The sequence below is a fragment of the Pelophylax lessonae genome (genome assembly GCF_965119305.1).
Source record: "Pelophylax lessonae genome assembly, chromosome: 9".
Taxonomy (NCBI): domain Eukaryota; kingdom Metazoa; phylum Chordata; class Amphibia; order Anura; family Ranidae; genus Pelophylax; species Pelophylax lessonae.
In genome coordinates this window covers 48,343,949-48,357,970 of record NC_138776.1, presented here as the reverse complement: position 1 = coordinate 48,357,970, position 14,022 = coordinate 48,343,949, and the positions used below count along the sequence as shown (strand labels likewise).

At 43.3% G+C, this 14,022-nt stretch overlaps 1 protein-coding gene across 1 annotated transcript in view; it reads left to right on the top strand.

Moving 5' to 3' along the window:
• LOC309564206 (guanylate cyclase 2G-like) overlaps nucleotides 1-14,022 on the top strand; it is a gene marked incomplete at both ends in the record, with an annotated part of 133,633 nt that overhangs the window by 86,191 nt on the left and 33,420 nt on the right. The window contains 2 exons of the mRNA XM_082268833.1: nucleotides 5,390-5,494; nucleotides 8,216-8,287. Of these exons, the coding sequence (XP_082124959.1) occupies nucleotides 5,390-5,494; nucleotides 8,216-8,287 (177 nt within the window). The remainder of the gene's footprint in view (nucleotides 1-5,389; nucleotides 5,495-8,215; nucleotides 8,288-14,022) is intronic.

The window sequence follows — 14,022 nt, the reverse complement described above, 5'->3', positions numbered from 1 at the left end:
GGCCAAACTATTTACAGTGGGAGGGGCTTAAGAGGTTAACCACTTGTCGACCACCCTTCAGTAGTTTTACTGCTACAGGCTGGCTGTATACTAGATCATATACGTATATACAGTATATATATATATATATATATATATATATATATATATAGATCTGTGATCCTGCACTTCCGGGTACCAGGTACGAATGTGTGGTGCCGACGGCTCGCTTCCGCTGTGATTATGCACAGCAGGAGCCAATCAGCGAAACCTGCTGGCACCCACAGATTATCCAGCACAGAGGTAGAACAGTAGTCTACCTATTTAAACAAGACAGATTGGGGTTCTGTCAGTAGGGAATGCATGGATCCTGTGTTCCTGCAAAGCAGGGACACAGATAACTGCCTTCCCCTAGTAAAAGCTCCACCCCCACAGTGCAAAAACACCGGCTAGGCACACAGTTAAGTCTTCCAGCCAGTGTCATTAGTACAGTGACAGTGCATATTTTTAGCACTGATCACTGTGCTGGTGTCACTGGTTCCCAAAAAAGTGTCAGTTAGTGTCCGATCTGTCCGCTGCAATATCGCAGTCCCACTGTGAGTCACTGATTGGCGCCATTACTAGAAAAAAATAAAAATAGATCCCATAGTTTGTAGATGCTATAGCTTTTGCAGCTGGGGCTGCTGATGTTTGAGGAGGACTTAGATTTTGTGGGGATAACAGAGACTTGGTTTGACAGCTCTCGTGACTGGATGGCGACCATTCAGGGGTATTCCCTTTATCGCAGGGATAGAGAAGGTAAAAAAAGGGGGAGGGATATGTCTGTATATTAAGAACAGTGTGCAGGTAAATATGAGGGATGATAATAATAATGGAGCTATGGACGAGGTAGAATCCCTATGGGTAGAACTTCAAAGGGAAGGCACTGTGGGGAAGGTAATATTGGGCGTATGCTATGGGCCCCCCAACCAGAGGGAGGAGGGGAGGCGGACCTCCTTTTACATATAGGATTGGCAGCAAGGATGGGAAATGTCATTATAATGGGGGACTTTAATTATCCAGATATAGACTGGGCAGAAGGAACCGCACATTCAGCCAAGGCTCGGCAGTTCCTAAATGTTTTGCAGGACAATTTCATGGGTCAGATGGTGAACGCACCGACAAGAAGCAATGCGGAACTTGACCTACTGATTACCAACAATACAGACCTGCTCACGGATATAGAAATACGGGGCAACTTAGCAAACAGTGACCATAGGTCAATTAGTTTCAGTATTAATCATAGTAACAGGAAACACAAGGGTAATATAAGAACACTGAATTTCAAAAGAGCCAATTTCCCAAAACTGCGCTCTCTGCTAGAAAATAGGGTCAAATGGGATAGAACCCTGGGAACAAAGAACACAAAGGAAAAATGGGAGTGCTTCAAGAGCATACTTAACAAAGGGATTGGCCAGTGCATTCCAAAGGGAAATAAATTTAAAAGAGCAAAACAAAACCCTGGGTGGCTAAACTCCAAGATAAAAATGCATATTAATGCTAAAGAAAAGGCCTTCAAAAAATACAAGACTGAGGGGTCATTGGCAGCATTTAAGCATTACAAAGTGTGTAATAAGAAATGTAAAGACGAAATCAAGGCGGCTAAAATAGAACACGAGAGACATATAGCGGAAGAGAGTAAAAAGAACCCCAAGAAATTCTTTAAGTATATAAACAGTAAGAAAGCGAGGCCAGAACACATTGGCCCCATAAAAGACGACAAGGGAGATTTGGCCACAGAGGACAGAGAAAAGGCGATAGTGTTAAATAATTTCTTCTCTTCAGTCTTCACAAAATAATTGGGGGGCTACACTAACCCAGCTTGTAAGGCCAAACTAAATAACACACCTCAGGAAGTACCGCGATGGCTAACAGAAGATAGACTTAGAACTAAACTAGAGAAACTTAACATAAATAAATCACCGGGACCGGATGGCTTGCACCCGAGGGTTTTTAAAGAGCTCAGCCAGGTGATTGCCAGACCATTATTCTTGATCTTTAAGGATAGTTTACAGACGGGTATGGTGACAGCTGATTGGAAAAAAACCAACGTGGTACCAATATTTAAAAAAGGGCAGAGATATATCCCGGGTAACTATAGGCCGGTCAGCCTAACATCAGTAGTCTGCAAGATTTTGGAGGGGATGTTAAGGGACCACATACACGACTTTAGTAATGAAAATGTTATTATTAGTAGTAATCAGCATGGATTCATGAAAAATCATTCTTGCCAAACCAATCTATTAACCTTCTATGATGAAGTGAGCTGCCACCTAGATAAAGGTAAGCCTGTGGATGTGGTGTATCTGGACTGTGCAAAGGCCTTTGACACCGTTCCCCACAAACGCTTACTGTTCAAACTAAGGAAGGTAGGTATGGACCATAAGGTGAGTACCTGGATAGAGAACTGGCTCCAGGGGAGAGTGCAAAGGGTGGTGATTAATGGGGATGTGCTGAAACTGGAGAGACTCCAGAGAAGGGCAACAAAAATAATTAGGGGAATGGAGGACATCAACTATGAGGAAAGACTACAAGCACTGAACTTATTCTCTCTGGAGAAGAGACGATTGAGAGGGGATATGATATCAATGTACAAATACTGTACTCAAAAAAGAGGAAGGTACATTGTACCATATTTTTTGAACCTGTGTAGATATAAAACCATTCTGGGAGGGAGTAAAAAATATTATTCAAAAATTTACGGAATATAAGATTGAAGAAAATCCGCTTTTTTTCCTGTTGCAGGGGTCAGATATACCGGCGGGGAGATATGAAAATTCTATTATTCCGTATTTAGTAAATGCAGCTAAAGCATGTATCCCAGGCAACTGGAAAAAAACACAACCCCCCTCGATGGTAGAATGGATACACAGAGTAGAGGATATTAGAAGAATGGAAGAGTTAATTGCTTTCTCCCAAAATAGACAGGAGAAATATAAAAAGATATGGGAAGCATGGAACTTTTTTATAGTCTCTGAGGAAGGGAAACAATTCATAGGAGGATAAATGGAAGGAAAATATAGGAAACATAGCGGAAGGATAATGGGTCCCCCATGCTGACGGCAGCGGAACAATTAAAACCCTTTTTTTTTTTTTTTCCTCCTTTCTCTCTTTATTTGGGGGGGGGGGGAGGGAAGGGGGAGGGTTGGCAAGGGACAAAAAAGGAAAATAAGGAAGGAATATAAGTTGAGTAAACAATGAAAGATTGGGAATAATAAAGGTTAAATGATATTGTATTACTTGTTGAATTGTCAATGTATTTAAGCTGAACTTCCTGAATAAAATTTATATTTGAAAAAAAACAAAAAAAACAAATACTGTACTGGCGACCCTAGCATAAGGAACAAACTATTCAGAGAAAGGGAATACAATAAGACACGTGGCCACTCACTAAAACTAGAGGAAAGGCGGTTCAATCTTAAAATACGTAGGGGGTTCTTCAATGTAAGAGCAGTAAGGATGTGGAATTCTCTTCCGCAAACAGTCGTATCAGCAGGGAGCATTGATAGTTTCAAAAAACTATTAGATGGGCACCTTAAAGACCACAACATAAAGGGGTATACGATGTACGGTTAACAGCAAACACACACACACATCATAGGTTGAACTGGATGGACTGATGTCTTTTTTCAACCTCACTAACTATGTAACTATGTTTTGCGCAAACCAATATACACTTAGTGGGATTTTTTTTCCAAAAATATGTAGCAGAATACATATTGGCCTAATTTGATGAAGAAACTAGATTTTTTACTTTTTTTTATATTGGATATGTTTTATAGCAGAAAGCAAAAAATATTGTTTTTTTTTTTCTTTTATAGCACAAAAAATAAAATCTGCAGAGGTGATCAAAAACCACCAAAAGAAAGCTCTATTTGTGGGGAAAAAAGGACATAAAACTTATTTGGGTACAGTGTCGCACAACTGCACAATTGTCAGTTAAATTAACACAGTGCCGTGTCACAAAAAAGGGCCCGGTCATGAAGGGGGGGGGGGAGGTAAACCTTCTGGAGCTGAAGTGGTTAAACAAAACCTAGGCTTCCTTGTATCTAAAAATATGCTTTGATTGCTGCGCCACTTACAAGAATCTTACAGACACACATAAACCTCAGCACAATCATTAAAATAAAAAACTCTCCCATTACACATGATTTCTGTACAATAACATAGACAGAGAGCTATCACTCTTTGTGAGCCTACTGTACCTTAACCACTTCTTACCCGCCGGCGCAGCGGTGTATCCATTGTTCTGGGACGCCGTCATGTGACAGCGCACTAGAACAGTCTCTCTCGCAGCCCTCGGGTGACCCCGATCTCGGTACAGAGTCAATGAAATGACTCTTTACCCATGTGATCAGCTGTGTCCAATCATATGTAGTCGACTAACCTCATACAGCCCTCAAACACAGAAAGGCTCACCGAAAGAGTACATCCTTTGTCCTGGGCTCCTCTTCTTGTGCAGGATACACCATCAGAACCTAGGATGAGCCTAGGAGAAGCTCCCTCTGCTCTGACCTGTACTGTTATAACAGGCAGGGAGGGATGGCTGTTGCATGTGCAAACTTGATGCTGATGACCTGGAGGGCACCTGCAATGTGAATTAGTGTAGCCCAGGGCCCAGATTCATGGGACACCAGTATTTTGATTAAATCTTGGGATGGTTAAGAGATATTATATAAGCAATGTAAGATCATCTAAGGCAGTGGTTCTCAACCATGGTCCTCATGGTACACTAACAGGCCAGGTTTGCAAGATAACTGAAATACATCCCAGGTGATATAATTTGCTTCTCAGTGATTGCAGTACACTAGTCTGCATCTCCCCAAGGTAATACCTAAAATCTGGCCTGTTAGTGGGCCCTGAGGACCGGAGTTGAGGACCACTGATCTAAGGCACTGCTGTTTCTGACTGCTAGTTTCACCAAACTTGGATTGAGATTTGGTGATGTCATTATTGTGCTGCCCAGGGTTCTCCTTGCTGTAAAGGAAGCTGCACCTGAGGACTTGCAGGGCCAGGATCTCCCTGCTCCCTCCATTCAGTGGATCTTCCTTCACCTCTTATTACCCCACCAGGCATCACAGCACCAGTAATGGGAGGGAGAAGAGTGGCTGCTTTGACAAGAGGAAGCAAAGTCCTGCCTCTATTAATATCGCCACCACCGCAAGGTATGATAAGTCAGTAATGGGTAAAAAAAAAAAAAACTGTATGCAGGAAGCCTATAGGCATTTTTTATGACTGGTTCCATAGTACAGGTGCTCTTTAAATCTTTATCTAAGATGTTACTTTAAACATCATTCTTAGCCAAATAGAGTGTCATATTAGTAGAAATGTAAAGTGTGTGTTCTCTAAAACCTTTGCTTTCCTTCTCCAGATTCGAGAGTTGAAACATGAGAATCTCATTACTATTTTTGGTGTCTGCATCGAGCCCCCCAATGTCTGCATTCTGACCCAGTACTGCAAGAAAGGCAGTCTGAAGGTAAGGGGGCTCATTGCCTCTTCATGCAGTCTAACAATTATTAGCCATTCTTACAGATGCTGGTCACACGCTGAATGAGTTATTCTTCTCACTAAGCGATAGCTGGAAAAGTCACGATTGTCGTGAAGTGCATGACATGTAAGAGAATTTGAATAAATAATCTCAATTACATTTGTTGAAAAACTAAGACTGTATACATATACACATATATATATATACACAAACAGTATCTCACAAAAGTGAGTACACCCCTATTATTTTTGTAAATATTTTATTATCTTTTCCTGTGACAACACTGAAGAAATGACACTTTGCTACAATGTAAAGTAGTGAGTGTACAGCTTGTATAACAGTGTAAATATGCTGTCCCCTCAAAATAACTCAACACATAGCCATTAATGTCTAAACCGCTGGCAACAAAAGTGAGTACACCCCTAAGTGAAAATGTCCAAATTGGGCCCCATTAGCCATTTTTCCTCCCTGGGGTCATGTGACTCATTAGTGTTACAAGGTCTCAGGTGTGAATGTGACGCAAGTGTGTTAAATTTGGTGTTATTGCTCTCACTCTCTCATACTGGTCACTGGAAGTTCAACATGGCACCTCATGGCAAAGAACCCTCTGAGGATCTGAAAAAAAGAATTGTTGCTCTACATAAAGATGGCCTAGATTATAAGAAGATTGCCAAGACCCTGAAACTGAGCTGCAGCATGGTGGCCAAGACAATACAGCGGTTTAACAGGACAGGTTCCAGTCAGAACAGGCCTCGCCATGGTCGACCAAAGCATTTGAGTGCACGTGCTCAGTGTCATATCCAGCGGTTGTCTTTGGGAAATAGACGTATGAACACTGCCAGCATTGCTGCAGAGGTTGAAGGGGTGGGTCAGCCTGTCAGTGCTCAGACCATACGCCGCACACTGCATCAAATTGGTCTGCATGGCTGTCATCCCAGAAGAAAGCCTCTTCTAAAGATGATGCACAAGAAAGCCCGCAAACAGTTTGCTGAAGACAAGCAGACTAAGGACATGGATTACTGGAACCATGTCCTGTGGTCTGATGAGACCAATATAAACTTATTTGGTTTAGATGGTGTCAAGCTTGTGTAGTGGCAACCAGGTGAAGAGTAAAAAGACAAGTGTGTCTTGCCTACAATCCAGCATGGTGTTGGGAGTGTCATGGTCTGGGGCTGCATGAGTGCTGCCAACACTGGGGAGCTAAAGTTCATTGAGGGAACCATGAATGCCAACATGTCAACATGCCAACATGTACTGTGACATACTGAAGCAGAGCATGATGCCCTCCCTTTGGAGACTGGGCCCCAGGGCAGTTTTCCAACATAACGACCCCAAACACAGCTCCGAGACGACCACTGCCTTGCTAAAGAAGTTGAGGGTAAAGGTGATGGACTGGCCAAGCATGTCTCCAGACCTAAACGCTATTTAGCATCTGTGGGGCATCCTTAAATAGAAGGTGGAGGAGCGCAAGGTCGCTAACATCCACCAGCTCCGTGAAGTCATCATGGAGGAGTGGAAGAGGACTCCAGTGGCAACCTGTGAAGCTCTGGTGAACTCCATGCCCAAGAGGGTTAAGGCAGTGCTGGAAAATAAAGGTGGCCACACAAAATATTGCCACTTTGGGCCCAATTTGGACATTATAACTTAGGGGTGTACTCACTTTTGTTGCCAGCAGTTTAGACATTAATGGCTGTGTGCTGAGTTATTTTGAGGGGACAGCAAATTTACACTGTTATACAAGCTGTACACTCACTACTTTACATTGTAGCAAAGTGTAATTTCTTCAGTGTTGTCACATGAAAAGGTATAATAAAATATTTACAAAAATGTGAGGGGTGTACTCACTTTTGTGCGATACTGTATATATATATCTCATACCTGTGGGACTGCTTTAGAAGATGACAATCACTGTCAGGACTGCTGTAAGAAACCACGGGCCCCCATAGAGCCAACCTGACAAGGCCCCCACCCAAATAAACACAGTTTTCTATGCTTCTGTTATGAATAAATCCAGTGAGTGATCAGTACTGATCACTTATTATGTTGATTTAGGAAGAAGATTTTGGGTAATATTACATATTTATTGCACTCTTCCCCCACTTTCATCCAGAAGGATCCTTTTATGTGCTTGCAGCTGCCGGCGGTAAGGAGAGGAGGAAAGCCTGCAGCACTTCCAGGGTAGGAGGGGCACACAGGTGGGCCAGGGCAGCACGTTTAAACGTATCGTTCACAGTAAGGGCGATTGATGTGGCGGGGGAGCAATTACTGAAACTGATCTCCTGTATGGCTCTCTCTGCAGCAGTTGAAAGCCGGTGGGGTGGAGAGGAGAAGAAGCCAGCTTTCAGCTTCTGCAGAGAGAGCCATACAGGGAATTGGTTTCAGTAATTGCCGTGCCTATCACCCTGCTGCCTGGGCCTCCCAGGACTGGTGGTATCCCCTTATCTACAGCCTTGATCACTGCAGTAGTTGGTGCTACTACAGTGATTGCTGCTATTTTCTGGCAGAATATAAGCACTAAACCTCAGTGTTAAACTGTCACATCCCATAACTAGATGCAAATATTTTCAAATAAAACAATGTAATAGAATTGGTAGCCCGTAGCTAGAACTAAGAGTCCACAGAGATTGGTTTGTATATTTTGAGTGTGTAATGGGGCTCCTGTGTATAGTAGACCGTTGTAGATAACCATCAATATTTTCTGAATTTTAGGATGTTTTGCACAATATTGACATTGAGCTGGATTGGGTCTTCAAGCTCTCCTTTGCATATGACATTGTTAACGTGAGTCTCCTTTATCTGTACTTACAGTGGTCACACAGGGGGTAATTGTCCACAGGCCCTAGAGGGCAGACGTCTTAATAATAACTACCAGGCCTATCCAGCTATATGCTGTATTCTGTACAGACACCTATAACACTGCTTCCTTCACATCCCTTCCCCCATCTGTGATCCTCAAATAGATATTTAATGAAAATAAAAGGAAATGTTTTATACTCTAACGTTTTGTATAATATTTGATAGGACATACTATGTTTCAAATGCTCTTAAAGGGTTAAATGTTAACCCTCACATATACCCAATGAAGTGTACTGCCTCAGATGATACACAGAGATCTCCCTACAAAAGTTTTACATGTATATCTGCTGTCTTCAGCTTTCCATATTCTTTAAAATGTGCACATCATGTTAGAAATGTTTCTTCCTGTTTCAGCAGTGGGAGAGGAGTCTAGGCATATATTGTGTGTGAGCTAATTGGAGGAAAGGCATACCCCCCCCCCCCCCTCTACATAGGCAGAGGAACAAAGAAACTTGCAGAGCTGTGCTGTGAATAAACAAGCTCTCTGCTAATCTGTCTCTAAGTTACCTCCCTGATACAAATTTCCAGCTGCTTTTATCTCCTGTCTGAGAACATGTCAGAAGTTATTATGCTGATAATAGAGGAACGGAGCAGCAGAAAGACACGGGACTCAGCACTTTGGAGACAGAGAGAGAGAGAGAGAGAGAAGTAAACACTACAGACATGTGCCCAGGTCAGATTTCATGAATGGGGTTTACATCCACTTTAATGCATTGAAATAGCTTGATAGACTTAGCTAGCTTGCCACCATCCAAAGGCAGACTAACTCTTCAGTAAGACATAGAGGGGTTGATTTACTAAAGCTAGAGTGCAAAATCTGGTGCAGCTGTGCAGAGTAGCCAATCAGCTTCTAACTTCAGCTTGTTCATGCTCTGATGAAAAAAACCTGGAAGCTGATTGGTTTCTATGCACAGCTGCACCAGATTTTGCACTTTCCAGTTTCAGTAAATCGACCCCAAAATGTCACGGCCAGGGGTCAGGTTTGGAGACCATTAGCTATAGCAGTAGAGAGGCTCCCACCAACCAGCAGGATATGTATACAAGCAGGTCACCCTGTCGAATGATGCAGGCTAACCTGAGTTGTGGGGTCTAAGCATTAACCAGTATTCACCAGAGCTTCTAAAGGTAAAGATGGGTTTTGCTGTGTGCTATTACTGGGTCTTGATCCTCAAGAAAGCCCCACCAGGAGGTGAGCAAGCCAGGGTCCAGTAGCAGACATAGCAGGTAGGGATCAAGCAGAAGCATAGTCAGTAAACAAGTGGTTGCAGGTTGGGACCAGGCAGAAGCATAGGTGATGAACAAGCCAAAGGTCAGTAACATGTGGTTGCAGGTTGGGATCATGCAGAAGTGTAGTCAGTAAACAAGCCAAGGGTCTGTAACAAGTGGTTGCAGGTTGGGATCAGGCAGATGCGTAGTCGAAAAACAAGCAAAAAGTCTGTAACAAGAGGTTGCAGGTTGGGAACAAGCAGAAGCATAGCCAGTAAACAAGCCAAGGATTGGTAACAAGTGGTTGCAGGTTGGCATGAGACAGAAGAATAGTCGAGTAACAAGCCAAAGGTTGGTAATGAGCGGTAGCGAAGATATGGACGGCAGCAGAAGTGACACAATAATCTGGCAAACAGGAAGTGCAAAGGCATGGTTTAATAGAAACTTAATGGGAGGAGCAAAGAGTTCAAGATTAAAGAGAAACAAGTCACAAGGCGTGATTTACTAAAGAATTAGGCAGGGAGCAGTCAAGCATCTCAGGAGGCTCAGCTAGAAGAGACACCATCCAGACATAGCAGAGGCCACAGGTTCAGATCCCCTCTTTCCCTTAGGACCAGGTTTGTGAGGAAACCTCTGGTGGAATTCTATTGCTGATCTAGGGGCATGAACATTCTCCTTACGTTCCCAAGAATTTTCATTTGGCCCATATCTTTCCCATTAAACCAGTTATTGTAATTTGTTCCTAAAGATTCTGGAATCAAGAACTTTCTTAACCACAAATTCTTCTTCACCCTGTACCTCAACAGGTGGAGGAGGTAGAAGAATTCTTCCAGAAAAATAATTTTCATTAAATGGTTTGAGTTGCGAAATGTGAAAAACAGGGTGAATCTTCATACTGTCAGGAAGTGTGATTTGCGAAAGGTGATTTGCGCAGTGATCTGAAAAGGCCCTACAAAATTTTTACCCAACTTAGCAGATGGACCATGAGAGAAGATGTGCTTGAATCCAAAAGCCCTTCTTGTACTGAAGATTAATGTCTTTAGGAGGATGATTGAGAAGTCAGTCATTCTCAAAGCACTCTTTGAGGAGACTCGAAAATGTCTTGGAATTTTTGGCCCCTAGGAAATTCTTCTGATGCAGGATTGTACATTCAGAGTCGCCTTCTTAGAGAAGCTCAGGCAACATCCTCGATAAAGTATCAGCCTTACTGCTTGTCTAGAAGACAATCAACTGGCAGAACAAATTAATTCCAAAGTTTTATGACCGGTGAGAACATTTAAGGGATGATTAGCCCCCTCCAACAGTTGCCTCCATTTGGAAAAGGCTTCCTTAATTGCCAGCCACTCTTTATTCCCAATGTCATAAATCATTTTTGCTAAAGACATTAAACGAGAGAAATAAGCACAAGTATGAAGCTTTACACTGCCTCGCTGAGAAAGGATAGCTCCCACGATAGAGCCTGCATAATAAATTCATATCTTTTTGCAAGTAAAAAAATGTGCATTTATTATTTTTTTTACACTGGAGCCTGTAAAGCATTGCATCTACAATAAGCAGATTGTGGGTGCAATGCCAGGATCCAGCGGACTCTCAGTACACTGTCTTCCCGTACCCCCGATACAGGCAGGCAGTTACAAGCAGGCAGTTACTGAATTGCATGAAGAATCAATGAACTACGAGGATGCTCATTAGCGCCCTCGCAGGTCATTGAGAAATACAAGCCGCCGGCCGCTACTTGTAATTTATTTATTCAAAGAACTGGGTGGAGCCCTGCCAGGCCGCACTCTTTTTAAAATGTGACAGCAAGTGCGGGGAGAGGATCCCCCGCCCGCTGTCACAGGGAGGAGGGATGGGGGGGGGGGTGAGAATGCAGGAGCTTTAACATGGTATTTGCTCCAAAGGTGAACTTAGCCTTTAAGTAAACACCAATTAGTGGCCCTAAACCACCACTAGATGTCAGCATACAGTGGTAACCTGAGTTCAATACAATAGCACAGTGGTTCTCAATTCCGGTCCTCGGGACCCACTAACAGGCCAGATTTTAAGTATTACCTTGGGGGATGCAGACTAGAATACTGCAATCACTGAGCAGCAAATGAGATCACCTGTGATGTAATTTAGTTATCTTGCAAACCTGGCCTGTTGGTGGGTCCCGAGGACCGGAGTTGAGAACCACTGCAATAGCAGAACAAATAAGTATAGGTAGGTCAGAACAGGGTGCCTTTTACCAGGGTACTTATGCTTTACATCCTTTAAAATGTATATAAACCAATATCTATTTTTCAGTATACAGTGCATCCAGAAAGTATTCACAGTGCTTCACTTTTTCCACATTTTGTTATGTTACAGACTTATTCCAAAATGGATTAAATTCATTATTTTCCTCAATATTCTACAAACAATACTCCATAGTGACAACGTGAAAAAAGTTTGTTTGAAATCTTTGCAAATTTATTACAAATAAAAAACAAATAAATCCCATGTACATAAGTATTCACTGCCTTTGCTCAATACTTTGTTTAGGCACCTTTGTCACCAATTACAGCCTCAAGTCTTTTTGAGTATGATGCTACAAGCTTGGCACACCTATTTTTGGGCAGCTTCTCCCATTCTTTGCAGGACCTCTCAAACTTCATCTGGTTTGATGTGGAGCATAAGTGCACAGCCATTTTCTGAATTTTCCAAAGATGTTCAATCAGGTTAAAATCTGGGCTCTGGCTGGGCTACTCAAGGACATTCACAGAGTTGTCCCTTTGTCACTCCTTTGTCATCTTGGCTTAGGGTCATTGTCCTGTTGGAAGATGAACCTTCGCCCCAGTCTGAGGTCCAGAGTGCTCTGGAGCAGGCTTTTAATCAAGGATGTCTCTGTACATTGCTGCCATTATCTTTCCCTCGATCCTGACTAGTCTCCCAGTTCCTGCCGCTGAAAAACATCCCCACAGCATGAAGCTGCCACCACCATGCTTCACTGTAGGGATAGTATTGGCCAGGTGATAAGTGGTGCCTGGTTTCCTCCAGACATGACGCTTGCAATTCAGGCCAAAGAGTTAAATCTTTGTTTTATCATACCAGAGAATTTCATTTCTCATTGTCTGAGAGTCCTTCAGGTGCCTTTTAGCAAACTCCAGGCGGGCTGTCATGTGTCTTTTACTGAGAAGTGGCTTCCGTTTGGCCACTTTACCAATGGTGTATTTTGGTTTTGTGCTGCCCTAGGCAAGACTAAAATTGCGCCCCTCCCCTTCCGACTCCTATGTAAATTTGCCCCACTCCTTCCTTTTTAATGGATGTGACTCCCTCCAAAATTGAAGAACTCCAAGTCCCAGCATGAACCCCTGAGATCTCACGAGGGAAAGGGGGGGGGGTAAGAGAGGGTGGGAGAGAGAGAGAGGGGGTGGATGAGGGAGGGAGAGAGAGGGGGGGATGAGAGAGAGAGAGGGGGGGTGGGTGAATGAGGGAGGGAGAGAGAAAGAGAGGGGGTGAGGGGGGGTAAGAGATGAGGGGTTGAGTGAGGGGGTGTGAGAGAGACAGGGGTGACAGAGAATGGAGGGGTGAGAGAGAGAGAGGGGGAAGAGAGAAGAAGGGGGGTGACAGAGAGAGGTGGGAGAGGCGACTCTAGCAACCAGTGGCCAAAAAAGTCTCAGGTGGAGGGGGGTGGCTTTTTTGCTGCCCCCCTACAAAGTGCCGCCCTAGGCCTGGGCCTTGTTGGCCTAGGCCAAAATACAGCACTGCACTTTACCATCCAGGTCTGATTAATGGAGCGCTGTGGAGATGGTTGTTCCTCTAGAAACTTCTCCTCTCTCCACAGAGAAACTTTGGAGCTCTGTCAGAGTGACCGTTTGGGTTCCTAGTCACCTCCCTGAATAAGACCCTTTTCCTCCAATTGCTCAGTTTGGCCGGGCGGCCCGCTCTAGGAAGAGTCCTGGAGGTTCCAAACGTCTTCCATTTAAAGATGATGGAAGCCACCGTGCTCATTGGGACCTTCAATGCTGCAGAAACTTTTCTGTACCCTTCCCGAGATCTGTGCCTCAATACAATCCTGTCTCAAAGGTCGACAGACCATTCCTTGGACTTCATGGCTTGGTTTGTGCTCTGACATGCACGGTTAACTGTGGGACCTTATATAGACAGGTGTGTGCCTTTCCAAATCATGTCCAATCAACTGAATTTACCACAGGTCCAGTCAAGTTTTAGAAACATCTCAAGGATGATCAGTGGAAACAGGATGCACCGGAGCTCAATTTTAAGTGTCATGACAAAGGCTGTGAATACTTATATGATTTTCTTCATTTTTTATTTTTAATAAATTTGCAAACATTTAAAACAAACTTCTTTAACGTTGTCATTATGGGGTATTGCTTGTAGAATTTTGAGGAAAATCATTAATTTAATCCATTTTGGAATAATGCTGTAACATAACAAAATGTGGAATAAGTGAAGTGCTGTGAATACTTTCT